The sequence below is a fragment of the Prionailurus bengalensis genome, chromosome B4 (assembly GCF_016509475.1).
Source record: "Prionailurus bengalensis isolate Pbe53 chromosome B4, Fcat_Pben_1.1_paternal_pri, whole genome shotgun sequence".
NCBI lineage: Eukaryota > Metazoa > Chordata > Mammalia > Carnivora > Felidae > Prionailurus > Prionailurus bengalensis.
In genome coordinates this window covers 131,234,271-131,261,893 of record NC_057358.1, presented here as the reverse complement: position 1 = coordinate 131,261,893, position 27,623 = coordinate 131,234,271, and the positions used below count along the sequence as shown (strand labels likewise).

The window sequence follows — 27,623 nt, the reverse complement described above, 5'->3', positions numbered from 1 at the left end:
ACAATGGGCTTAGTATCACGGCGCCAGCTGCTCGAGGTTTAGGCGTCGGCCGAGGCCCCCGAGCCTCCAGCAGGTGCTCCCTCTGCGGTAGCCGCCAGACAGTGATGGGGATTTGTGGTAGAAATCATTGGACTCCAAGCGCCTCACCACCCACTCGCCACCTGACAGCCGCCTTCCGGCTCTCCGTCGTCGCTGCGGGGGAGGCCGGGAAAGCTCCCCACTCCCTGCTTTCTCCCCTGAAGCCTCCCGGGAGGTTAATAGCAGCTTCTCACCGGGATAGTTGGCTTCTTCCCCAGTCTCCTCTGCCTCTTTCTTCTCTATGAGGACATTCTCAGGGTGAGAAGGGAAGGAGGGGAGGCATGTGGCAGTTAAGGGGGCGCCTAGGGATGGGAGGGGGGCCTGGTCCGGGCAGGACCTTGGGGCTGTTGGGGCTTGAAATGGGCCTGGTGATCCACGGAAGAGAAAGAGGTCTGCGGAGCTACAGACAGACGGGAAGGCCAGACGACATGCTGCGGGATGGGGGTGGCGGGCAGAACGCCCGGGGTCTCCCTGGCTCATCACTGGAGCCTTGGGTTCCTCCTGCTCCCACACCCTTCCCAGTATGAGCCCCAGCCAGCCCTGTGGGGTAGGGGCTGACCGCTGTGTGTGTGTGTGTGTGTGTGTGTGCGCTTTAAAAACTGTGGTAACATAACATTTACTATCTTAACCCGTTTTAAGCGAACAATTCTGTGGCACTAAACACATTCACAGTGTTGCACAGCCCTCAGTACGGTCCACCAAAGTCCAGAGGCTTCTCAGCTCCCAGACAGAAACTCTGCCTATTAGACGGGAACTCCCGTCCCCTTCTCCCTCCCTCTGGCCCCTAGGAACTCCTTCTATGCTCCGTCTCTATGAATTTGCCCACTCTGGGCACCTCACAAAAGTGGCATAACATAATACCTGTCCTTTTGGATCTGGCTCATTTCACTTAGCAAAATTGGGTGGCCTCTTTCGACAGATGAGGCAACTGAGGCACAGAGAGACCACGGGGCCTGCCCGAGCTGTGTGCCCCACCCCACATCCTTCCTGTCTTGTCTCTTCTGTTTTCCAGACACCCGTGAGCGTCCCAGTTCACCTGTCACACCTGTAGGCCCCCATTTCAGGGAGGAAGAGAGAGGGAGCTAAGGGCCCCTGGGTTGAAAGAATAGAGGAGCCCCTGTATTCCCCTTCAGGGGAGTCTCCCGGCTCTGCCCGGAAGAGGTCCTGGCAGTTCCAAGGCTTGATGGCGAACATGCCGGAGACTGCTGTGCCCTTGGGGTCCCGGTGGCTCTCTTCTGATGCTGACCTGGTGACCGGACAGATCTTGCAGATTGCCTCTGGCTGTGCTGACATCACCCCTCCCCAGGGCTCTCTGGGTAAGGGAGGGGACAGGCTTGCAGCTAGCAACATGGCCTGAGGGGCCGCCAGAGGCAAAGAGCCTGATCCAGGGCTCTGGCCTCTGGGTGACTCACGTGGCCTAACAGCCTCCATGGCTTCCTCCTAGGCCTTCTAGGCTCAGTGTGTGTGTGTCTGAAGAGGGCCAGAGTAGCTGGGAAGCTCAGAGTTATTGGGGAACACTTTATTATGCTCTCAGTGTGGGTGTATGTGGGGGCGGGGGGCGGGACATAAAGCAAGTCAGGTGTCTGATGAGGGAAAAGAAGCTAGAAAGATTTCCCACATGCCCCACTCACCTTCTTAGTCTAACACGTAAGGCCTTTTGTGATCTGGCCCAGCCCATGTGGCCGTCTGCAAATTCCATAGATTCATTCAGTCATTCAGCGAGTATCGACTGAGGACGGCTAGGCCCCGGGCACACGGCATCAGACCCCGTGGCCGTGGCCGTGGCCGTGGCTAGGCAGAAGACAAACACACCCTGCTGGCCTCGAGTTCCTGAGCCTGTGGTCCAATAGTGACGCCCAACATTAAGCAAACCATCAGACGAGGTATAAGCACAGACAGCGCCCAGGGCTTTGAGCGGGACCCGGGGCCTTGTGAGCAAGCTGGATTCAGACTGGGAGCTCGAGGAAGGGATGGGCCAGCCAGGCAAAGAGCTTCGGGAGGAGCATCCCGGGCAGAGGGAATGGCCCAGGGGTGCAAAAGAGCTTGGCGAGATTGAGTAACTTCAAGGGAGCACGAGAACAGTGGCCTTGTAGAGTAGAGTGGGGGTAATGGGGCTTGAACCGGGACATCGAGGACTTACCACAGGGTGCCTAGCGAGGGACAACGAGGAGAGGTCCCCTAGGCCAGGGGGACAGAGGGGGGGGTGGTGCTTGCCAGAGTCCAAGGACCGTGGCACCAGGCTGGGAGCTGGAGCCTTGGAGGAGCGGGAGCTGTCGCCTGGCTTCTCCCTCCTGTCGCCCTGCAGGCTCCCAGCAGGGCCTCCCCTCGGCTGACTCGAGCCAAAAGACAGGTGATACGGAAGCTCAGGAAAGGTGGTCGGTGTGGCCTTGAGCCTCAGTTTCTTCATCTGTTAAAGGGACCAATCCCACGGACCTTGCGGGTCTTCGGCAAAGGCTGGAGGTAAAGGCAAGGGGACTGTTTCTCTGCCGGGCTCCAGTGGCCCGAGGATGGCCACGACCCTGCTTGGCCCCGCTGTCTGTCGTTCCTCTGATCCTTCAGGGGTCGCTCTTTCCCAGGGGTCCCGGAGACTCAGAGATGGGTCACGCCGCAGCCTCTGCGCCCTCAGCTCAGGGCTGGGTGGCGGTGGCAGAGAGCAGACTGGTCTCATGGGCACAAGTGAGCACTTGCCCCTTCGGAAAGACCTCCTCGGGGTAGAGGCTGTGGCTTGAAGGCCAGGGAGCATATCTCAAGCAGATGAAGCATAGGGCACATTCCAGGAACCGGGAAGAAGCTTGTTTGTGTGGTAACAGGGACCTTCCAGATAGGACTAGAGATGGTGAAAGGGAGCCCAGTGGGGCCGGGTCTGAAGGGCCTTGAACCCCCAGTGGAGTTGTTTGACTTGCTCCTCGAGGCTGTGGGAGTCACCGACGATGACAGAGAGACACAGAGACACAGAGACAGACAGACTAGGCAGATATGCACCGAGAAAGACCTGTTAAGCTCCAGCCCAGAATCAGGTCCTTTAAGACCTGCATTGGTGGGTGGTGGCCTGGAGGGAGTGAGGCCGGAGACAGGGAGACTAGCGAGGAGGGTTTTTCTAGAGGGTCCCAAGACAGTCCCCTGGGTTCCCAGCCAGCCCCACCCCTTGGACTGGCTTTCTGGGGCTGCCAGGGTGATGCCTCACCCCTGCCCTGGACATCAAATGTCACTGCCTGGATTCTGAAAAGGTCCCCAGTTCCTGGGCCCGCCCCACCAAGTGCCCTGCATTGGGGCCACGCTGCCACACGGAGACTGGATCACCTGTTGCCTAGATCGGGAAGAGGAGAGCAGGAGGAGGCTGGGGAGGGAAGGGGAGGGGAGGGAGGAGGAGCCTGTGGAGGAGAAGAGGGAGGGCAGCGTGCCTTGCGGTGGGGTCTTCCTGACGCTGAGACAGGCTGTGTGTGCGCACTGGGGACTTCTGTCTTGGAAAGGAGTCCACAGGGAATTCTATCCGTCCAGCTGTGCCTGCTGTTTTTTCCCCCTCCCACCCTTTCTTGACCCATCAAAGGTTAAATAGGGACCCCTCCACCGCCCTCCACCCCCCCCACCCCCTCCCCACCCCCGCACCAGCGTCCAAGCTCCAAGAGAGGGTTAGCCCCGAAGTCAGGCTGGGAATCCCAAGCCAAGGGAAACCCTGTGGGCTGGTGGGAGGCACAGCCACCCCTCTTCCTTCCCCTTGGCGACACTGTAGCCCTGCTCCTTTGTCACACACTCTCACCAGCCTGCCTGGAGATAGGCTAGGGATGGGTGGCAAGGTGCTTCAGCACGGGGAGGGGCTGCAGGGAGAGGAAGAGGAGGAGGAGGGCGACTGAAGAGGCAGGGAGCTCAGAAGAGGCTGGGAGAAGGGGGGGGGTGCGGGGAAGGGGACCGAAATTGACAGCCGGCAAGAGACAGCTAGCAAGCCAGGGGTGACAAAACAGGGGCGGTTTACTGAACCTTGCGTGTGGGTCTGACTGCTTCACACACATTATCTCATTTAATCTTCTCAACACCCCCAGGTACTGGTTATTATTTCTAAAGTTTCCTTCTGTAAATGTGTGCGTTTTATTTAATCTATTCATCGGAATTGCTAATGCACTTACATATTTCAATATTTACAAAGACAAGGGTGCAACACCAGGTCTCGGCGTCTCCTGGTCCCTTCCTCCAGGGACCAGGTACCCCTCCCTGGAGATGCGCAGCTTCGCCAGCGACTTCCTTTCTCGGCCAGGGTTATCTGCGCAGAAACATGGAAACACATGCGTAGGAAAACAAATATGTACACAGACGTTCCCGCTCCCCACCTTTTTTTTAACCCATTGAAGGGTGGCATTCCATCCCTAGGCTCTTCTGATTCCCCCCCCACTTCAATCTATTTTATGCCGAAGGCCGGTACTGAAGCTGGGCAGGTGGAGGAGGGGGAGGAGGTGTGCTTGAGACGTTGGTCTAGGGTCGCGCAGCAGGAGGTTGAGACAGTCGTCTAGGGTCGCGCAGCAGGGTTGGAGAGGCGGACAGCGACCAGTGGGAGAGGGGAGAGGATCAGTTTGGGGTGGGGGGAGGAGGGGAGGAGCTCTCCAGGAGGGGGGAGCCGGAGGAGGCGCCACGGGAGAAGCGTGGGGGGGGGGGGACAGCGGAGCGCGGAGGCGCCAGCCGGGGCGGGCGCGGGGGAGAGGGCGGAGGCGCTGGGGCGGGCGAGGCTCCGTCTCCTGCCGCCTCCGCTCGGGCGGGAGCGGGTGGTGGCGGCGGCTGGTGCGGGTGGGGGCGCCGTCCTGGATGTCCTCCTCTGCCCCCTTCCCAATTCCGGGGTCGGGTCCCCGCCCTCCGCGGCGAGAGCAACTTGGTTCTAGTCCCGCCCCGGCCGGCCGCCGTCCGACCTAGGACAAGCCACCTGTGAAGTGTGTGTGTGTGTGTGTGTGTGTGTGTGTGTGGCCAGGGTCGCGGTGAAAGGAAGACGGGAAGGGGACGAGGTTTTCCGCCCCGGGAGGTTCTGGGGCTCTACTCTCCTCGTTGGCACCGTCCCTCCCCTATTTAGTGTCCCCCCCCCACCCGCCACTCCCCAGACTCGGAGGAGAGGCGGTCCCCGGGCGTAGGGGGCCCTGCAGCCCGCCCCCCTGCCCAGCGTTTCTCCGCCGGACGCAGGGGGTCGGTGCCGGGAGCGCCCAGGCGGGGTCGCCACCGCCGGCAGCCTCCGCGTCGCTGAGCTTTGGGGAAGGCCCCCCGCGGCGCCGGCTGATGAGCGCTGAGCCCCCCCTTCCCCGGCGCGCGCCGCCCCATCGGGTCCCCGGTGCACCGCCCGGTCCTGGAGCGTGGCCTCCGCTGACCCACCATGGGGTTCGAATCCCGCGTCTCTCTGCTTGATCTCGGAGAGCGACCTCCCTGAGCCTCGCTTGGCTCCTCTGGAAGGGCTGGGGGTGCGGTGCGGAGGGAGAGTAAGACCTCAGGGTGTTTGAGAGGGTGGAAAAGAGCCATCCGTGGCGATTGCTTAGTTCAGTGCCTGACTCAGTGAATGCCCGGTAAGCGTCTGCCAGGTTGACGATGGTGATGAGAGTGATTCCAGGGGGCCTGGCTGGAGGATTCTGGAGCCCGAATGGACCTTAGAGAGGCCCCCATGCAAAACCCCAGCCACCTCTACATTCGAGAATAAAGGAGTAACTTTTTTCCTCTCTACAACCGACACTCGGGGAGGGAGTGTGGTTCCCAAGTGGCAATTTGAGGACTCTTGGCCCTCCCCTGCCATGCGACACTTACTCTCCCCCACAGCGTCCTGCCGCACCCGAGCCCCCCTTCACTCTCTGTCGTGACTCCCTTCTTTGAAATAGCTAAACTGCAAAGGGCTGTTAGATCATCCGGCCTAACCCTCTGGCTCCCTGTGTGTCCCTGAACTAGACACTCACCTTCTCTGGGCCCATATTCACACCTGTCAACTGACGGGTTTAGGCTAGCCTGGCAGTTCCCAAACCCCAGCCACGTGTGAGAGTCATTTACAGAGCTTTAAAAAAAAAAACAAACAACCGGCTAGACACCTTTGCAGACCTGGTGAGCCAGCTCCTCCGGGATCTGAACTGGGGAATCCGCACCCAGCTGAGTCCTGGTCCCAGACCTGTCCCTGGGAGGCCCAGGCCAAACGGCCTTTTAGCTCTTGACCCCAAACCCCTCTGCAGCCCCCTTTGGGACAGGTAAGGACCCTGAGACCCAGAGAGGGGAGGTCATCTGCCCCTCTCCCTGTCTTCTCTCACTGGGCTCCTGCCCAGCCTCCACTGATTCTCTTGGGCTGAGACGAAGCGTCAGGGAGCAGACTGACTTGGGAGAGTCCGGGAGGGGGGCGGGGGAGGGTAGCTGCCACCCTGCCTATGGCTGGCCATCTTTGTGCCCTTGTCATCTGATTCTGACCCCAGCGCCAGGGGCCCTGCCTCCCTTTTCTGAGTCCACAGTTGTAAGAATCTCTCGGGTGCTCCCTGAACACCTCGGGTGCCAACAGGCCCCCTCCTGCAGGGGCATCTGGGAAGGACAGAAGAGGAGGTGGGGGGAGGGAGGATGGGGGAGGGGGGAGGGGGAGCAGCCACGCAGGAAGTAGGCTCATCCGTCTTCCATCTTGAAGAGCCTGTGTTCTGGTCCCTCTTAGGAGGGATGGTTTGGGAGAGGAACTGATTGAAATGTACTTTACGTTTCGGGAAATTAAAGTCCTCAGTTTGAGAGCATGGAGGCAATTAGTGTTTAATCATGGGAGGGGAGAGCGTGGGGAAACGTTCCCAGTGCATGGATGGGTGGGCTGATTATCAGCTTTGCTTCCTCCTGGGGGGGGGAGGGGGCTGAGGTTCATCCCTCCCCTTCCCCAGGACAGATTAAAGGTATAATTTGATGAATCAATTTGTTTTCTGGAGGAGGGAAGAGGGAAAAGGGAAGCAGAAATATGATAATAGCTGGAATCAAGTTGTTCTGTGCTACGGAGTCATGGGGGGGGGGTGGGGGGGGCAAGGAAAAGAGGCAGGTCCAGTAAAGGAGGCTCCAATGTCTTCCTTCAGGTATAGTGGCCTTGCAAGACTCGAAAACCTGAGTTCAAATCCTGGTTCTGGCGTCGATCAGGTGTGTGTGACCTCGAGAAACCTGCTTAGCCTCTCTGTGCCTCTCTGTCCTCGCCTCTAAGAGAGGCACAGCCCAGCAGGGTGGCTGGGCCATTGGTAAATGTGTCTCATGTGGCGTCTGGCATATAGTAGGTGCTCAGTAAAGGTGACAGGAGAGAGAAGACTGGGTCTGGAGTCCGGTCGGCAGGGAGGAGAATGTAGTGGAGACCGTTGCCCTGCTGAGCTGGGCTTGGGGTGCTGGGCCAGCTGGTTCTCTGCGGAGCATCCTGTGGGTCCCAGCAGACAGGGCGCGGTAATGGAGTGGCTGCGTGGCGCCCGGGACCAAGCCTGAGGAGTGAAAATAACCTCTTCCTTCCTTCCAGAAGTCTCCCCATCACCCTGCCAGGTGGGGTGCCCCAGCGCCCTGCCAGCACCCCTGAGGCTTCATGTGGGGGTGGGTGCCTCGTCCGCCAGGTAGGTCAGTCAGTGTTGAGCACTGCGGGGAGCTGGCCCGCGGTGGCACAGGGTGACAGGCTCTGGCTGCAGCTGCACTGGCCAGGAGAGGCTGTGCTGCAGCAGAGAGGGCTCGGGTCTGAACCAGACAGACCTGGGTTCAAATCCTGCCTCTCCTCGCTGTGTCTGGGGACAAGCTGCCGCCTCCTCGAAATCTCACCTGTAAGTTAACATTTTCCTGGGCTGGTTATTAATGATAGGAACATTTGCCTCCTCTCTCCCTCCCTCCCTCCCTCCCAGCAAGGGTGCCCTAGAGAGGCCTTAGCTCAGCTCGAAGGGACGGTTTGGGGGCACTGAGAGGGGACAACAGGGATGGAGAGAGGGGCCTCTGTCTGTTTACTGGCCAGGCTCTGTGCTAAGGTTTTTATGTCCTTTGACTCTGTCACTCCCCTCCAAGAGAGGGATAATTGTCCCCACTTCCCAAACAGAAACTGAGGCTCAGAGAGGTTCCCTGGCTTGCCCAGGCACACCCGTGAGGAGCCGGTTGTTGAACTTGGGGCTCTCTGACTCAGAGTCTGGGCTCTGTCCGATCTGGCCGGCCCTGCCGGAAGACGGGGACTGGGGCTCGAGGCTGCAGCCGGCGTGGGCGGGGAGGCCCGTAGATCTTGCCTAACGGTTCCAAGTGGGCCCGAAGCTAATGGGCACTGTGAGTGTCGAACGCAGACCTAGTGGGAAAGTGGGTGCTGGGGGGGGGGGGGATGGGGCCAAGAGCTCCGCCCACCCCTTTCCTGCTCCCACTCCTCTAGCCAGGGAGGAAGGGGTGGGGGCTCGGGGAAGGGGGGGTCTGTGCCCAGCCTCCCTTCTCAGCCTCCCTCAGTTTTCCCTTCTGCCCAGTGGGCTAACGATCCCCACCTCTCAGGTCTGTTCTGAGCACTGAGGGCAGTAACGTACGGGGATGAAACTTGTAAAAATCAGGAGGCCAGCTGGTCGCTCTCCCCAGCCCCAAGAAAACGTTCTTTCCTTGGGACCCCAGAAATCTTGGGCATGCAGGCAGGTGCCCCCAGATTCTGCCAGGTCTCCCGCTTTCCCACCCCCTTCACCACCACCCCCCCCCCCCCCGCCCGGCAGCAGTCCTAGGTGAGAGACCCACACAGCCTGGCCTGCACGGGTGGGTGGGTGGGTGGGTGACGCTGGCATTGCCGAGAAGTGCCTGCCTCTGATTGGAGAGCTGGTTTCCATGGCGACCGATTGATTGCCCGAGTTGCGGAGACTCAAGGGGAATGAGCAATGGGCCTTTCTCCCAAGCTGGACAGCTCAGGTTCAGGCTGCGAGGCCCAGGCAGGGGAGACACCTCTGACTCCTCTCAGGGCTTGAGGGGGTCGGCGGGGAACCGGAGGGCACCTCGGCTCAGCCTGGGAGCTATGGTTTGGGATCTCTGTGTCCTGAGCTGCGATGCGATGGGGGAGGGGGCGCGCGGGGGGGGGGGCGGCTGGCAGTTACGAAGCACCTGCTGTATGAACATGAAGCTACTGGCCCAACAGAGTGCCAAGCTCATGGGCTTCCCGACTAGGCTGGATGTTTGCGAGGCCCAAGCTCATTGGTGGGGGGGGGGGGTGCGTGCACCCCAGCACGCACCCTTGGACCACCGGGATGGAACCGGCAGCCTCAAGCCCTGAGGGTGAGGGAGAGAGCGGCCACTGCTGAGGAGGAGGTCGGGGCTGGAGGCCGCTGCAAGAGTCAGTGAATGGATGGGCGATGAGTTGGGACGAAGGACGGTGTTCGGAGCAGGGGGGAATAAAGGCGTCCCTGGGGGGGGGTGCTGAATAACCTCAGAGGGATGGCAGGGGGCTCTCTGCTTCGTTCGCCCCACCCCTCTCTTCCTCCTTCCCGCTCCCCTCCCTCCTGCCTCCTCTCCAGGTCTGGAGATAGGCTGCTTGAACTCTGAACCCCCTTTGCTGGGGTCTGGGTGAGCCCTTGTTCCTCTGGGGCCGCACTGGTGCCACCTGCCGGAGGAGGGGGCTGGCGCAGGTGGGGTTGCCCCCAGGACTCAGGGGTAGGTGGCTCCTGCCTCTGTGCTCCCTGCTCACGCTTCCCTCTGGTACTGCTTCCTCTCCCCCTTCTCCTCAAGCTGCTTCCTTCTGTTCCCTGGCCCGGGAGGCCCCTTACTCTGTCACAGTCTTCTCCTGCCCCTTGGGATGATTTTGTCCTGATCCCCGCCACAGTCCTCCCTGCATCCTAAACCCAGCCCTCCGATTCCTGCCCCCCCCAGTGCTGGCCCCCATCCTGCGCTTCTGCCTGCCCCTGCCCCTGTCCAGCCCTGTCCCAGCCTCAGCTTCCCAGATGGGCTTGCTGAGGTACTCGCCTCATTGGCATTCTATCCACAGCAGCATCAGTCGCTGGCTGCAGGCGCTGTCGGGGTGAGGGAGAGAACGAGAAAGAGAGAGGTCGGGGCTGCTGGTTGTGGGGAGGTCTAGGTCCACTCCCTGGGCGTCCTCTCTGGGCGGGGGTGGGGTGGGGTGGGGGCTCCAAGCAGGATTGGAAACAGCCGCTCTTTATTGAACACCTACTATGTGCCAGAAACTTCAGACAACAGCGTCCCTGACTCCCGGCAGCCCTATGTGGCAGGTACTATTCTCCATTCCATTTCAAGAGGTGACCCGATGGCCCCCGGGGTGGACATTGACAGGATTCACCCTGGACCCAAGTCCTCCCGGTCAGAGCCCCTGCTGTGTGTGGGCTTTGGGGAATGCGAGAGTAGTTGGCCCCCTACTTTAGGTGCCCCTGGATCCCTGAAGCCCCGTGAGATCTCCAAGGATGGTCAGGGCTCCCATAGGCACAAAAGGGGTGAGTGGGGAAGACACATGGCTGGGGCAGGGGAGGCGAGCTGCATGAGCAGATACTTGGGAGAAGATAGGCCTGGGACATGCGTCTTGGGACAAGGCTGGGCGGTGGATCGGAGCCACCTTATATAGGGCTTGAGGACTTGGAGACCAGGCTGGGGGTGGGGGGCTGGCCCTCACAGAGGAGAACTGGAGAGCCACCGGAAGTTGTTGAGCAAGGGACACCTTGCTCAACACCCGTCTGTATCGATTCCTTCCTTCCTCCCTTGGTTCATTTATAAAACATGCACTAAGTGCCTTCTCCGGCCAAGCCTTTGCTGGGACTGGTGAGACAGAAATACCAGTCACACTCTTGGCCCTCAAGGGGCTCACAGGCTCACCAGCAGAATGCATATTCTTGCATTTATCTTTGTGCATATTCATAACGCACTCAAGTCCCACTGGTGCCCCGGATAGCTTTGGTATACTGGGGCAGTGGACGTGGGAGAGAGATCTGGAAGGGTTTCATGGAGTCAGGGCCTGAACTGAGTCTTGGGTGGGGTGGGTGGGTCCAGTAGAGAATACCAGGCCCATTGGACTGGAGATAAAAAAAGAAGATTCGGGGCCAGAGGCAACAGCATGAGCAGCTCTCTGGAGGCTTGATCTTGGATTCAGGCAGTTGCGAGTGGTTTGGGTGTTTGGTAAGACTGAGGGAGGGTATAGGAGCTCAGCCCCTTGTGTGCTGCACTGGGGAGCACGGCCTGGATGGAGAGGCAGTGAGGGGCTCGGGTGGGGGCACAGCACCCCGTCTGCAGGGTAGGAGCTAAAATGGAGACAGCTCCGGGGGGGGGGAGTGGGTGGGGGGGAGTGGGTGGGGGGGAGAGACCCGGCAGGCGATGATGAAGGTCACAGCAGAGGGAATGGATAAAAGGAAAAGACTGCAAAGTAGCCACCCCTCCATCCATCTAGGAGATGTTTGCTGAGCACCTACTCTGTCCCACGGACTGTGCTGGGCGCTGGAGGAGGAACCAGCCAGGCTTGGTCACTGACTGGGTAGGCGGCTGGGGGCTCAGCTGGTGAGCAGCGGAGTGAGGACAGTTAGGCGGGGTAGGTGATGGACACTTTGGGCTCAAGGAGCTGATTCCAGGATAGGGGAGACAGCGAGGGGCAGGGAGGGGAGAAAATAAAAGGTATTTCCCATGGGGGAGTAGAAAGGAGCTAACTGCCTGGTGCTTTGCTGGTCTCTTAATTCAGCCCCCATTTAATATTGTTCCCATGTGTCCGGATCAGAAAACTGAGCCCGGGACACTTCACCCCCTTGTCCCATTAGGGTGGTGGTTCAGGGGCTGGTGGGACTTTTTCCGGAAAGTGATAGGTAGGAAATACTTCCGGCTTTGGGGGCCATACCTCTTTGTCAAACAGCCTCCCGTCTGCCACTGTGTGAGAAAGGCAGCCGTACCCAGCACCGAAAATGAATGAGTGTGGCTGTGTGCTAATAAAACCGCATGAGCAGTGGGATTTGAATTTCCTATCATTTGCTCGTGTCAGGAAACATTCTTCTTTTGATTTCTTTTTTTTTAATGTTCAAAAATGTGAAAACCATGCCGAGTTCCGGGTTATGTTTGTCCCGGTAGAGCTGGGTTTCCAACCCGCCTCCTCCGCGAGCCCATGGACTTCCGGCCAGCTCAGCTCCCAAGTGCGGCGCAAACCCCGTCCTCCCGCCTGCAGTCTCTGTGCAGTTTGTCCCGTGGCCCGGTCATCTGGGATGCTCACGGGGCACCCTGCTCCCAGGAGGCCAGTCTTGGGGAAGAGGCGGGGTGGGTAGGCCATCCTGGACGGGCGGGGCTCCCTGGCCGCCCACTCAGCAGCTGGGAAGACGTGAAACCTCTCCGGGTCTCAGTTTCCCCATCTGTAAAGTGGGGCTTAGCAGAGAACCCACACACTGTCGGGGCCGCTGTGAGGCCACAGTGGGTGCAGGCGTGGAAACGTGCCTCCTCCCTCGGCGGCCTCAGTTTCCCTCCTCCGCTCCTGGTCTCCGAGCCTCGTTTCCACGGATGGCTCCGCGCCTCTCCGGGCCCCCGCCTCCCCGCAGCCCCGCCGCAGTCCCCCCCTCCTTCACGCCGGGTGTCTCCCAGCTGCCGCCAGCGCCGACGGTTTCTTGATAGCTTTTAAAAATGAGGCTCCCTCCGGGGCGGCGGGGGTGGTCGGGAGGGGTGCGCCGCCCGCGGGAGCTTCCCGGGCGGTGGTGGCTCCCGGCCTTTGGGAAGATCGGTGGCTTATTATTATGGAAATCGGGCCCGAGCGGCTTGCCCCCAGGCGCGGGAGTCGGGGGTGGGGGTGGGGTGGGAGGTAAGCGCCCGCTAGTGGCCGAGTCCTGCGGCCTCGGGCGGGGGGGCGGGGGCGGGGGGAGGGGGGGATGTCCAGCCCCCCTCCGGGCTCCTGCCACAAGCCTACCCTATCCTAGCCCGCAGCTGTTCCCGCAGGGCTGATGGGCTGAGGGGCAGCTGGAGGGTCTGGGCTTTGAGGCGCTGGGACTAGAGGTCCTGGTGCCGGTTATTTTCAGTCCAAAAGGAGGAAAAAGGCTGTGGGGCCTACCCTGGCCATGGGAACAGAATGGGGTATAACCCCAAGTCCCTTTTACCGAGTGTGCACTTTGCACCCAGCACTCTGCCAAGCCCACTGTGGCTGTTGGTCTGTTTCGAAGTTTCCATGGATGTGGGCGTTACCGCTCCCATTTTAGAGATGGGCAAAGCGAGACTCAGAGAGGCAGAGCCTGCAGGGCAGAGAGATCTGAACCCGGGGCTGCTAACAGCTGCGGCCGGTTCTTACACCCCTGGTCTTCCTGTCTCCCGTTGGAGGAGGGGCCACTTGAACTTCCAGGGGCCCCTGGCCAATTCCGAACATCCCATGCCTCTCTGGAGGGGGCCCCTGCAGATGGGGAGACACACAATCTGCCCACGTCTGGGGCACAGCTGAGGGGGAGGGGCCGCCGGTAGTGCTGAGGCCCCCGGGTTCCTGGCTACGCCCATGACCAGAGGGTTTGGGGTGAGCCAGAAGGACTCCCTCCTCCCACTCTGCCAACCTTAGGCGCACAAAATCCTATCCTTCAAAATCCAATTCCTTTATATGTTTCACATGCTGCAGAAGGGAGACAATCTCGGCTTAAAAGTGATGGAGGAAATGAAATTGGGAACGTCAGATGGATGTGGCCACTCTGGAAGCCAGAAAAATGACCCCGGTAGAAAGGCACGCAGCAGCCCTGGAAAAATTGTTGTAGCAAACAAGACCGGCTATGGCGTCTGCTGTCTTTGCTCTATAACGAGCCAGAGAAACCGGCAGGTACGCGGGCAAAGGGCAAGCGCAGACAATTCACACTAGAAAGGGAACACAGATGCTTAACCATCTCGTGGCAAACGAATCCATTCCCACTCAGAGCCGTAAAAGGCGCGAAGACTTAAATACACGCAGTTCCAATCAAATTAACAAATATTTTAAAACATGAAGTTATTTAATCTACCGCTGAATGAAAAAAAACTGTCTCTGACTGAACCTCCCGGGACACGCCTTTCGGAGCTCTGCAGCTGTTGGCGGCGCGGATCCCCACAATGGCTCCAACGCACAGATGAGGAAACTGAGGCTACGGGAGGTTAAGGATGTAATTTGCCCGAGGTTCCACTCTGCGGAGTCTGTGAGCAGAATCACCTTTGCAATGTTGCAACGCAGGGGCCGTTGTAACTACGAGCCCAGTGGTTCTGACAGTGTGGTCCCACAGCAGGGGCATCGGTACCGCCTGGGGACTTGTTACAGATGCTGATGGCGGGCCTCACCTCGGACCTCCTGGCTGAATTAAACTCTGGTAGAGGGACCCAGCTCTCTGTGTTTTAACAAGCCCTCTGGGTGCCTCCGATGCTAAGCTTCCAGAATTACAACTCCGGGCTCTGGGCTCCAGACTCCAGGTGAGTGGGCGAAAGTGGGCATTTGCTCACGTTCTGGAAGTTACCCTGGCCCAACCCTTTTGAAGTCCGAACGGACAGCAGGTATTGCGAGCCCGAAAAATGGCCCCGAATAATCGTCTGAAATTTTTATCATGGACAGGTAGAGGCCTTCTTGATCTCAGGTGTTCCCTCCTGATCGTTGCATCGTCCAGTTTTCTATAATGAGCATGTTTTATTATTTTTTTTTCCCACAGGGCACATTTCATTCAAAAAATATTTCCTTTGGGTCAAAGCTGGGTCCTCTCTGGGCGCTTATCGATCACACGAAAATCCCTGGGAGGAGGAAGAGAAGGGAATTAAGGTTTCGCTTCGAAGGATCAGAGGGGCTGTAAGGGTCACGGGGTGAATCCTCCCGTGCAGCCTCAAACTTCCTGCTGGTTCCCGGGTCCTCCCGGCCTCAACAGCCCAGTGGAGACGAGGTGAGCGGATGCTACTTTCCGGCCTTGTGACCCTGGGCAAGTCACAACCTCGCTGGGCCTCCCACACCCTCGTCCGTTGCATGGGAATAACCCTGTCTACCTTGCGGGCTACGAGGAGGCGTGCTCATGAATGTCGGTGGCTTCTTCCTCGGTCATCCTCATCTGGCGCCTCCGTGGCGGGGCACCCCTCGGACGCGTGTCTTAACCTCAGCGAGCCTCCGTGTCCTCGCGAGGAAGGAGAAAGACGGTTTTACAGGCCCAGGCCTCCCCGGATGAGGCTGGAGGTCGCTGTGCGGATGCCAAGAGATGCGGAGCAGGAGGGGGCTTGGGGACTTCGGAGTCCAAGAGCAGACGCAAAGCCCATGCCCCACCCCTGACCGCGAGGCCAGCTCTCCAAAAGTAAACACTGAAGATCAGGACGACAGCGGGTGCGGGGCGTCCTTTGGAGGTTTGGAGACAAGCACGCCTGTTTTCTGACGTCTCTGGGGTCTTCGAGGGGCTGGGGTGGTCAGGAAGGGCTTCCCGGAGGAGGAGGGCTTCAGCTGGTCTTGGAAGGATGGCATGGGCAGCTCCTGGGACCTGTAGGAGTATCCTTGCTCTCGGCCCTGCAAGGAATCCCCCCCGTCAAGAATGGAATAGTGACAGCTGACATCTGCGGAGGGCATATGGTAGACTTGGCTCACGGTCCTTGTGATCAGCCCACACACTAGCCTGGAGGCAGGACTGGAGGAAACTTACAAAGGGGAAGAGTTCACTGGAACTGGGTTGCGGTAGGGGCCTGGGGCGCCATCCCTTCTGGATAAAACCACTGCTGCCCTTTGCTTCTCTGGGATTTGGCAGCCATAGGTCACATCCCTTCTGGCCCCCAGGGGGCGATCTGGACGTCCCCAGGCGGGCCCTCGTGGATACGACCGGTCTCTTGGGTAAAGCATGTGTCTCGGGGTACCCGGGGCAACCGGTTTGCTCCGGGATCACCTCTAACCCAGCATTCTCGTAGGGTCCCATTTTGGGCGATGCTTTTGTGGCCACTCCGAATCCATATAGGTCTCAACTCAGGTGGCCTTGGTTCCACGCTGGCTCAGGTCCTTCTGGCTGGGCCACGGTGCCCCTGGGAAGTGGGGATCTGTAAAGTGGGGGTGATAGCGCTCACGTTGGACGGTGTGGGGAGGCTGGGAGGCACTGTGTTGGCAGAGGCCCTGATGCTATTTAGTGATTGGCGGCCCTGGCCGTGACCTGCTGATGCCCGGCCTGGTGGGGGTGGGCGGGGCCGGGTGTCTGGGTGGAATCTGGAACCTTGGGGTCTTTGTGGGCTGGGTTTGAGAGTCAGCTAAGAACTCGATGGGGAATAGAAAGGGAGACCCTCCTAAATACTGCCCGTGAGGGCAAAGGTGACAGAGGCCTTAGCCCCTGCCTGGCACAGTGGGGACAGGAGAAACCTGTCAAACGCCTCCGCTCTCCCCACCATCCCATACCTGTCCAGCCTCTACCTGTCCCTTTGCCCGTTTCCTCCAGCCCCCTGCTGCCCTGTGCCCCCTGAATCCATCCCCGCAAGCAGCCAGAGGGACTGCCCGCAAATAGCCCCCAGCCACGACACTTTCCTGGCTCCAGGGCTCCAGCCCTGCGCCTGCCAGGTGCGGCCCCCCTCTGCGCCCACTGAGCACTTTGCTGCTCCCCAAAGGGGCCATGCTGGAGCTGGGGCTCTATGCATTTCCCTGAGCAGTCCCGCACCTCAGGACTGTCCCCTCCCCACTGCCTGGCAGACGTCCCTCCCTTCCCCTACAGGCCCTTCTCCCCTGCTCCTCCCTGCAGGCCTCTTTCCCACGCCCCTCCTGCCAGCCCCCAACGCTTTGCCCCTCGAGGAGCTCATTTGTGCCTCTTCCCTCTTCCCTGCCTCTGGCCTCAGACTCCGACTCCTCTATGTGTCTCCCTCAGCCCAGCGCTGGCCTGGAACCGGGTACCGGAAGAGCATATTCTCCCCCAAGGAGGCCCTCTGGAATCTGGGTTTTCTCCTGCAGGGAAGTTGGATTTTAGGAAGGGAAGGCTGTGCTCACAGCTGCCTAGAAGAAGCTGAATGGGGTGGGAAAGACACTGCCAGGCAGGGTGGGGGAGGAGGGGGGGAGGCTGTTGCTGGGGATGGGTCCTCTCTGGTGGATGCGGGTCCAGAGAGGGTCGGCCACTTGTCCAAGATCACGCAGAAATTTGGGGCAAGGCCAGGACTTTGGCCTAGATGTGTCTTACTTCTTCAGTCATTCTGGGGAGGTCTGGCAGGGTGGAGGGGGGTGCCGGCCGTGCTGGGTAGAAGGGCTGGGTCTCTGCTGCCCCTGGGGGAGACCAAGCCCTCAGGGCCCTGGGCGGGGGTGGGGGGGGGAGAAGGAGGGGCTCCGGGCTGGCAGCCAGGGTGGGAGGAGGCCTATCTTTGATTCTTTGATGCTCACACTTTGTGGACCCCTGGGGAACGCCTGAGTCATCGCTGAGCCGGCAAACAGATTTAGCTTGTTTCATTGTCCCTAATAAATCAATTTCTCCAGGTCTCTCACACCTACCGCTGGACTCCTGGCTGCCCGCCCCCCATCTCCTGCCTCCTGGCATCGGCGGGCAGCGCCCCAGTGCCAGCTCCGGGCCACCAGGCGAGAAGTGCCCCCACTTCTCAGGCGCAGGGCAGCCCCCCCCCCCCTTGCTTCCCAGAGCTCCCCAGCTCTTTCCTATGCCATCCCAGGGCATCCTGTGCTAAGCCTGCCCTCCCTCGATCTGTGATGGCCTCTGTTCAGCAGCCATGACGCTGGATCCCCAGTCCGAGCTTCATGACAAGGGGCACTGTGGGCTCAGAGACTCGAGGGATTACAGCACTTGTCCCCCCCCAGCTCAGCCCCTGTCGGGGCCCAGCCTCCCTCAACCTCGTATCCACCTTGGCCCGCTGGGGCTTGTGTTTGGCGCCCAAGGGGGTCCCGGAAGTACCAGGCCGGGTCACGCATCCTTGTCCTGGCTCCTCCTGGCTCCATTGGCTGGAAGAGCCAGGCCTCCACTTGGCTTATCTTTCATGGGCACCTCTTCCAAGAAGCCTTCCAGATCTTCAACCCTCTTGCCCTCATGAATCAATCTTTCCTCCTCCAGTGGCCCCAGCCCATTTTGTACCATGAAAGCACATACACGGTTTGCTTTGCAATAATAATAATAATAATAAATAACAATGATAGCACTTAACATAACCGAGTAGGTACCCAACACGGTTCTAAGTGTTTTGCATATATTAAATCATTCCCATTTTATAGATGGGAAAGCTGAGGCTCAGAGAGCTTAGGAAACTCACTTAAGACCCAGGGTAGAATGAAGCCTTGAACCGAGCCCCTCTGGGTAGCTCTCACTATTGCCACCCTGTGACCCTTCCCAGTGAGTGGCTTTTCTGGCACCCTCTCTTCTCCCCCCTCCCCTCCCCAACTGTTTCAACCCATTCTAGGGTGAGGGCCTCTTTTATACCCAATGTCTGGGACCTCCTTACACAGGGAAGGCCTCGTTAAAGGTTTGTGTCTTGGAACGCACTTGGCTCAGCCCGTCGGGGCGGAAGATCACATCTGGAGGGGCTAGGCCACTAGTTCGGGGGTCCCACAGCCAGAGAGTGAGAGAGCCAGGGTATCTGACTCCTGGGCTGAGCAGGGGCCGCTGTGCCCAGCATGCGGAGAGCACAGACCTGAGCTCATCTGTGCTTGTGGGTGTCTCTCGGGCTGCTGGAGCCCGCAGGTCCTAGTTGACCAGCTGCTTCCCCTTCCGGGATGCCCAGGTCAAGGCTCGTCTCCAGGCAGAGTTCCCCTGCCTGCAAGGGACAGCCGTCGGGGGCACCTCCAGTCTGGCTAGGTCCCGGAAGCTCTCATTTGTGTGTGGTGGGAGCCCCCTGCTGCCCATAGCGAGTAGTAGCAGAATGGTGGGGAGGTGGGCAGAGGCCAACCGGGGAGGAGCCTGGGCCAGCAAGTCACCGAGTCCTTCCCGGATTGTGATGTGGCCCTGCCTGCCCCCACCCAGAGCAGCACCAGCCCTTTCCCAGTCCCCAAGCCCCCACGCATCTGCGCCCGCTGAGGCTGAGGCCCAGAGGGCCTTTGCAATCGATTTGAGTCCAACCAAGGATTATTGTGCGCTTCCTGTGGGCCAGGCACTGAGCAGTGACCGTCAGGCCTGGGAGGAGTTCACAGCCAGCGTGTGTGTGTGGGAGGGGGGTGGACGAGGGGGCAGCAGGCATGAGGTGACCTCACTGCAATATCAGGTGTGTGTCCTTTTCCCCGACCAGGCTGCCTACAGAGACTCATGCCCAGCTCCTCTGAGAAGCCTCTCTGCCCAGCCCAGCCCTCCACCGGCCCCTATGCCGCGCCCCCCGCCATCTACACAGCCTAGCCTGTGCCTAGGCTGTCGCTGTCCTTTCCCCCACCAGAACCGAGCTCTTTTTGAAGGCCACAGCCTTATCACCATCATCTTTGGATGCCCGGTCCTGAGTGAGGAGCCTGGTACCTGGGAGGGGCGCGGGCCGCAGGAAGGAACGTATGGAGACACTGATCGGTTCCGCACCTTAAGGTTTTCAAGGGGCAACTCAATGGTGGACTTTCAGGCCGGGGGCTGGGTTCGGGTGTCGGGGGGCGCTTCGGGGCCCTACACCTCCAGAGGGGGCTGCCCCGCATCCTAGAATTCAGGATTGCCAGATTGTAAGCCCCCCCGTGGGCTCGTCCCCCCCAAGTGCGGCTACTGAGCAAATATTGTGGGAATAAATGAAGGTTCCCACGTTCAAGCTCAGGAACACCCCAAGTGACTACTGGTTATCAGCCTGTACTTGCCTCCTTCCAGACACAGGCTTGCTATCTACCTCCCGGGGCCGCCACTCATTGGGTCTTCAGACAGCCCTGCCTTTGGGGGAGTTCTTTTGCCCTTTCCTGGCCCTGGCAGTGGCACCTCAGTTCTGCCCCTGCTCTGAGGGACCTGTGTCACAAATCCCGCCTCTGGGGACATCTGTCCAGGGCGGCAGTCCTCGCACCCTGAGGATGAGGGTCTGAGGTCCTCTGAGGGCCCACTCTTCTCTGTCTGGCCCTCCTGCCTTCGGCCGGGGAAGGGATGAGAGGGAAGGGCCTGGCTGGGGTCAGAGGCGGCAGACGTGACCACCGAGAGGACAGGCCCCACTCACGGAGTGCGTCGTGAGCTTTATTCTGTCTTCTGCGTGATTCCCAGAACAGCCACTCACGCCCGGAAAATCAACGATGAGAGAGGGGGGCTGAGGACCAGAGAGGGAACTAGGGGGCCAGGGTCACACAGCCAGCGAATGCCGGTGGCGGGAGGGGACCTTGGAGCCCAGGACCCCTGGCCCCCCGCATGGGGCGGCCGAGGTGGCATTCAGCTCCCGGCCTGACCCGGGGTCTGCGGAAGTCCTCGAATGTCCTCCAAGATACCCCCCCCACCCCGCCCCCGCAGGGGCCCGATCCACACCCACTTCAGGAGCATGTCATTAGCAGGCACTTACACACCTCCAGAGACGAGCATCTCACCACTCACAAGGCAGCTCGTCTATCCCGACTCCATGAAAGGTGGGCGCGCGTCAGTGGGGGCGGGGGCAGGAGAGGTTGCCTCCCCTCCCCTGCGGACTCCACCTTGCTCGGGCTCGCCCGCTCAGGCGGGCGGTAGGGCAGAGAGAGTCCCTCTTATCTCCTGCTTTCCTGCCAGGGACCTTCCCTCCGGGGGCTCCCCCGGGGCCCGTGCGAGGGGGTGAGAAGAGCTTCTGAGAAGGAGCCGGTTTGAGGACTCCTCCTCCAGGCAGCCCTCCTGGTCACCACGGTTCACAAAGCTCTCTCTTCTTGGCTTCTTGTGACTGTACCACCGGCCCTGCTTGGATACACCCGCCTGGGATGCTCTCTGCCGCTTTCTTGGGGAGTCCCACCTGCCCCGCCTCCAAAACGGACATCCTCGAGATCGGAGCGCATGCGGCTCTCGGCTTCCTGGTAGCCTTCGGTCCGAGCCCCTCCCGCTCAGTCCGCACGCAGGCGCAGACATCTCGGGCCAGAAGCTCCTTAGGCGGATCCAGTACAATCTGGCCCTTCTGCCGAGGAGTCCGTGAGGAGGAAGGTGGGAGCTTGTGCACGGCTACGGTCGGCCCCCCGGGGCTGTTGTCATTGCTGGGGGGGGGCGGTCAGCACAGAGACAGAAGGGGGCGACGTGTTTCTATGCTCCTGGCATCTCCTGTCTGTGGATCTGAGCGGTGTGTGTCCCTCTGGCAGGGACGGCCAAGCCACAGCCGGAGACAGGGGAGGGGCTGGCTGAGAAGCCCCTGAGGAGGAAGAGGCGCTGCCATGGCCAAGGGCAGGGGGCACTCAGGAATCATACCGTTCCTCCTCCTTCGAGGGCCGACGGCATTTCAAGGACAGGAGATGTTTACCAGAAGCGGAAACTGAGGCCCACGGGGAGGACAGGGTGACGGGTGCTGGGGCTGGTTTTTCTCTTTGGCTGCTTTCCTCGTTCCCTGCTGCAGTGACCTGGGGCGGAGGGCGGGGGCCTTTCGTGGCCGGGGCTGGGGTGCCTCAGTGCCACCTCTGAGCCCTCGGACTTTTCCAGCCACCCCCCCGAGCCCGGCCGCCCCCACTCCTGTTCGCCCAAAGTAATGGGGGCCGGGGGGATGTCCGTGGGCCAGGAAAGCATGTCCTGGGGGGGAGGTACGTCTCTAGGTACCACAGGTCGTGGGGTCCCCCGGCACCGCCTCCCAGGAAGCTCAGTGCCTGTTGGCAATCTTCTTCTTCCGAGCAGACACCAGGTCGTAGAAGGGGACACGGGTGATGCTGGCTCTGAAACGAGAGCAGGTGACAAGATGTCAGGGCTGGGCCGGCTCCCCCGGGGGCCTCGGCTCCCGGGGCTTGGAACAGGGCTGTGGGTCTCCCAAGGAGGGGACGGCCAGCCGTGCTGCGGGACAGAGGCCAGATGACCCCAACAAGGGCCAAGCTACGGTGGGTCAGCCGTGCTGGCCTGCCCCGGAGTCCCCCCCGGGGGCAGGGCGGGAGAGGGTGAGTCTGAGAGCTGACCAGCCTTGGGAATTCTGCCCCCAAAGGGCTCTGCACCCCTCTTCGGACCTGCTTGCCGGTCTGGGTCTGCCCCTCGCTGGCTGTGTGGCCGAGTGAGCCCCTCCCCCGTCAGGGCCTCAGGTCCTCATCTGTGAAATGGGGCTAAGAGCCGGTCTGGCCTGGCAGCTTCACAGGACCGCTACCAAGGCTTGAGGGGAAAGACCCCGCCAGTGCCTGGGACACAGCCCCTGGCCGAGTGACCACTCCTGTGTCTTCCTCTGGCTAACGCCACCCAGCCTCACCCGTGTCGCCCCATCGGCTGCCGCCCCTCCCCTGCCTGCCTTCCACCTGTCCCTCCACCGCCCACCTCAAAGTCAGCTCCTATACCATGGGTTTTCTTATCTGGCCACCCCCCTACTCTGTTTACCGGTCTGCGGCTCCCCAGTGCCCCCAGGAGAAGCTAGTCACCAGGGGGACCAAGGCCTTGCTATCCTGTGCGGCCTGGTCACCTCCTGGTGGGTCCCTGCAGGGCCAGGCCCCTGCACTGCCCGGCACCGGCCACCCCGGGACTCCGGGGTGCTTGTCCAGGCGGGCCACACCCTGACTGGCCCCCCCCCCGGTCCCTGCCGGGACTGGTCCTTCTGCCTGGAAAGGCCTGCCCTCCGTCTCTACCGGCTCTTTCCAGGGCCCCTTTTGGATCCTGATGCTAACGAGAGCGCCGTTCAAGGGCACTTGCCACGTGCCGGGTGCCGGGCCAAGATCTTTTCGTGCAACAACGCACGGGATCCTCCCACCAGCCCGTGAGGTTGGGGCCTCCCTTCCCTGAGTCCCGGGGCCTGGCACTGTGCCCGCGACGGAGGGGGTGTTCACAGAATAGGGGCGGAAGGGATTTGCCAGCCGGAAACGAGAGGGAGATTCTGGATTTAGCCCCTCGTACAGACAAGGCTCGGAGAGGAGCAGGGGCTTCCGGAAGCGACAGGAACGGCGCCCCCCCCCCCCCCCCCTTACCGTATGGCCTTGATCCATTGGTCGCGCTCCTCGGCGCTGGAGGCGGAGATTCGATAAGAGTCATGCTTGCCCTCCACCACCTTGCCCTCGCCATCGGTCTTGCAGGCCTTGATCTTCTGGCCGCGGCAGCTGGGGTTGTAAAGCTCCAGGCAGAACTGTAGGGAGGTGGCCGGGTGAGGGCCGGGCGGGGGGGGGGGGCCGGGCAGGGGTGGGAGGAGAGGGCGGTTGGGCTGGGCTTTCCTGGGGGTCCTTCCAGGACTCGGCATGTGGGGTTCGGACCAGCAGCAGGCCGCACCCGCCCCGGGCCCGCCTCCTGTGCCGGGAGGACGGGCAGGAGCGGTTCTTCCTCACATCGAGAACTGACCATGGGCCAGGACTGACCCAATAAACCCACCATTTCCCCGAAAACCCCCAGTTGGCAGCTGGGGAAACTGAGGCTCAGAAAAGGCACAGACTTACTCAAGGTCACCAGCCAGCGTCAGAGGCAGGCTCTGAGAGACGATGAGACCGTGCCCTTTTGGATGTTACGGACCTGCCCCCAGGATCCACAGTCTCAGGAGGGAGACCGAGGCAACCCTGAGCCCCGCAGAGGGCGCCCTGGAGGGACCAGCCCAGCCGCCCTCTCCCTGCACCCCATTTTAGAAATTCCCCCAGCCGCTCAGGTCTCGGGCGCCCCCTCTCCCCCCCCCCCGCCACCCCAGGACACCTACTGGCTTCTTGGGATCGTCCACCTCCTGCACTGAGAGGTTCTCAAGGGGGATGATTCCTCGTGGCTCCTTGTCCTGCAAGTTGAACAGGAGGGAAAGGCCATGGGTTCGGCAAATGGAGCCTTGAGCCCCAGGCCAGGGAGTGAACTCGTGGGGCTCCCTAAACCCAAAGAGGCGTGCACCCATCTTCCCAGAGTCTGTCCAGTCTGGGAGAGGGAGGGAGTGACAGGTGGGGGGGGGGGAGGGGGGGGGCTGGGAGTTCGGCAGCCAGACTATAACCTGGGCCCTGCCTTAGACCTTGGCCCGGCCCCTCCTCCCCTTTGCAACTCAGTGCCTGCCCCCTACCCCCCCACCCCCGTGAAACAGGTTCCGGGGGGGGCTGGATGATCTCAAAGGGGCCCCCAGCTCTGATAGCTGGACTCTGGGAGGGGGTGGGGAGGGGCTGGGGCAGAGGCAGGCTCGGGAGCCCCCTGCTCACAGTGGTGAACTCGAAATAGTAGAGACAGTTGTCCGTCAGGATGAACCAGCGCCGTTTCCACGTCTTCACGCGGCCCCCTGCAAAAGGCCAAGAGCCAGGTCAGACTTCTCCCTGGGCCACAGACACTTCCTTCCCTGGAAGAGCAGGGCCTTGAGTGCATTCCTCTGTCCCCTCCCCTCCAGCCTCCCAGCCCCTCGCCCACCACACTTTCCCCCAGACCTGTCGCTTTCTCACCCCCAAACCATAGTGGCTCCAGTTACCCCCCCCCCCCCCCCCAGCTTGCCCTGAGCCGCTCGCCGGTGACACGATCCCGGGAACAGTGGCTGGACGTTCCCCGTGCTTTTTGGCCACCCTTCCCCGCCTCAGTTCATCCCTTGGCCTGCTCCCCGCCTGGCACCGTGCTAAGCATTTCATCTTTCATTTGCCAGGCAACGTTCTAGATGTGTTGAGAACATATTTGCTAATCCACCCCTAGAACGACCTATGAGGGGAGGCCCATCATTAACCCCATTTTACAGATGAGGAGACCAAGGCGAAGCTGTCAGCTCAAGGTCCTGCAGCCGAGCTGAGATTCGAACCCGGTGTCCTCGCTCCCGACCCCAAGGGCTTGGCCATTCTGCTGCGCGGTGAACCCGCCCAGTGACTGTGATCCCCATTTCACGGCTGTGGAAGCTGAGGCTGAGGGAACCTGACCGCCGGCACACGCGTGGAGGAGCTGGGATTTGTAACTTAGAGCCTCCTTGGGGCTGAGGACAGCCAGCGGGACGAGAAAGGACCAAGTGGTGCACCCACCCACGGCTCCTCTCTGCAGGCGGAAGGGCCTCCCTGCCCCTAGTCATGTCGAAGGGAAGCTCCCCTGAGCCACATCCTGCCCACTCCCTCCCACATCCTTCAGGGACACCCAACCCTCTGCCCACCCAAAGCTGCCACTTTGTTGGCTGTGTGGCCTCAGACGGGTACCCTCACCTCTCTGGGCTGGGCTTCCTCAGAAGCCCTCCAGGAAGACAGACAGACCTGCCGCTGAAGGGTCTATGGACCTGTCGGCCTCTCATCCCCCCTTCCTGCTGGTCCTTCCCCTCCCCCACTGTCCCCTTCACTCCCAGGACACACGGAGGGAGGGCTGGGGCAGGCAGCCCACCGCCCTGGGGGTCACGGGACCTGGGGTTGCCCGACTCCACCCCCGAGGCCGTATGTCAACGTGCGGGTGTCACGCGTGTGCCCTGGGTGCCCGGGTGCGCGCCTCACCCAGTTTGAGCAGCCAGCCCTCGCGGTCGGGGTTGAAGAAGGTATGAGTGAGGTCATTGCCATCATCCTCGGGGATGGAGAAGGGCTCGCTCTTGATGCTGTCGAAGAGGTTCTGTCCCCGGAGAAGGGAGGGAGAGACCCGGCTGTGAGGTCCATCCTGCTCCAGGGCTTGGGCCCCTGCCTGGCCCGTGTGGCCTCGAGACCCTCCCCGCTTCCCCCAGGCCGCTGGTGCGAACCCCACCCGCACGTCAGGCCTCCCCTCTGTAGGTGGAACAGAGCCGGCGAGGACCGTGTGGCGGCCCCGCCCACGGCCCTTGCCTAAGGTAGGTTGGCAACCCCTTACTGACCAGGTGGCGTGGGTGATGGTCCTCACGCCCCACCCCGACCCCCCCCACCTTTGCTGGAATTCTAGCCAGCAGCATTTCAGTAAGAGCACTGGCTTTGGTGGAAGGCTGTCTGGGTTAAAATCTCAGCTTGGATTGATGGCTGTGTGACCCTGGGCATGTTCCTTAACCTCTCTGAGCTGCCGGGCCTCATCCGCAAAAATGGCGAGAGAGATGCTAACTCCCAGTAAATGGACTGCGCAGGGCTCAGAGCTCCCCCCACCCCCCCCCCCCTAAGTCCAGGGGAAGGGGAAGGGGAAGGGGGAGTATAGCCCCTGCCTTCACCTAGCCACCCAGAGCTGCTCTTATGGGTCAGATGAGGGAGTCAGGGACTCCATCCTGAAGGTGGGGGATACAAGGACCCTCAGCTGGGACCTGTACGCCCGCACACATGTTCACCTGTGTGAACACACACACACACACACACACACGCACCCAGATATATACAGATACCCGCTAGGGCACAGCGGCCAGGGTCAGGGCCGTCTTGGGCAACATCCACGAGGGGAGGGGCTCCCCTTTTGCTTAGTTGCAGTGACAGAGACTTCCAGGTGTACCCTGGGTAGGGGGACACAGAGGAGCTACCAGGGAGTTAGGGATTGACCGTCAATGTCGAGAGGCCTGGCCCAAGGAGAGACTCAAGGCGGGATGCCGAACTCGGCTCTCACGGGCAGAGACCTGTTCTGGGTGGGCGGTGACCACGGGGGTGAGGGTTCTCAGAACACAGATTACAATCATCTCCATGCAGGACCTTCTAGCAGTTAGAGCTGCTGAAATACGGATGGAACGGCCTTGTGTGGTAATGAGTCCCCCGTCACTGGAGGTATGCAAGCCAGGGCTGCGACCTCGCTGTGGCTGAGCCGTGGAGGCCCACAGTGGGTCGTCCCTGCATGTGCTGAAACCCCTGCCGTGGGCCACTGTGTTCCAGGATCAGCCATCCCATATTCCCAAGTGTTGGGGAAAACATTCTAAACCGTTTCTGCTGATTAAAACCAGACCCAATGCTGGATCTCCATCTCAAAGATGATGAAGTCATTTCCTTCTGTCACATTTCTAGACACTGCCGTCCAGAAGGCTTCCTTGAGCTTTTCAAATGAAACGTTTCCCCAGTCCTCTTGGCTTCCCCCGAAGTTTTAGAATCTAGAATTGTGTCTGCTGGGTTTTAAAGGTCTTTTCTGACCTGACAGCTCAAGGGGCGGGGCGTGGGGCGTTACAACCCCACGGGCAGCAGGTTTTCCTGGGTTTGGGGGAGATGTCTTCTGACTGACTCCAGGGTCCCTGGCTCGGCCTGGCTGTGGCCAGGTGGGTGTGGGAAGGAGCAGGGACCCACTTTCTCTTTTTTGGAGCCCCTCCACCCCTAGCACAGCTGGGAAGCCCTGTTGTCCCTCCTGCCCGGGCTCAGCGGGGCCCCCTGAGAATTCCCAAGGGGTGTTGACTGATTGAACAAAGGCCAGTGGCAGAAAGACCCTGTCAGCAAAGCTGTCAGCACACACAAGCATTTGGGACGTCCAGGAGGCAGGCAGGGAGGCGGGTGGCCCCCACCCCCGCCCCCCTCCGTGATGCCCACAAGGGGGCCCCTGGAAGCTTCTGTGGGTGGCATATCAGCTTGCACATGCTGCCCCCATAAAGGAAACCGCTCAGCTCGCCCACATTTCCTGTACCTTGTAAACAACCAGCCCTCCCCCTTAAGTAGACACCCCTGCGCCCGAGCTGGTGACCACCGAACCTGGCTGGGTGGACGTGATTAGAAGGACAACGGCCACCTTCCAGTGGTTTTGCTGGTCTTGCGTCCGTCCCTCTCCACCCCTGTTTTCCTCTGGGGACCCACGTGCCCATACACTTTCTGTCCAGGCTGTCGGGAGGGGTTGACGCCCACTGCCCCCACCGCCCCAGGCTCCAGGAGGGAGGAAGCGACTCCCCTCTGGCCAATCAGAACACTTCCT

General features: G+C 60.9%; 1 protein-coding gene across 1 annotated transcript in view; it reads right to left on the bottom strand.

The window, feature by feature from the left end:
• Positions 1-19,997: 19,997 nt before the first annotated feature.
• The window catches only part of CYTH4 (cytohesin 4), a 28,282-nt gene continuing 20,656 nt past the window's right edge, over positions 19,998-27,623 (bottom strand). The window contains exons 9-13 of the mRNA XM_043562501.1: positions 25,298-25,409; positions 24,053-24,129; positions 23,578-23,649; positions 22,868-23,022; positions 19,998-21,646 (exon numbers count right to left, since the gene is read on the bottom strand). Of these exons, the coding sequence (XP_043418436.1) occupies positions 21,574-21,646; positions 22,868-23,022; positions 23,578-23,649; positions 24,053-24,129; positions 25,298-25,409 (489 nt within the window). The 3' untranslated portion in view covers positions 19,998-21,573. The remainder of the gene's footprint in view (positions 21,647-22,867; positions 23,023-23,577; positions 23,650-24,052; positions 24,130-25,297; positions 25,410-27,623) is intronic.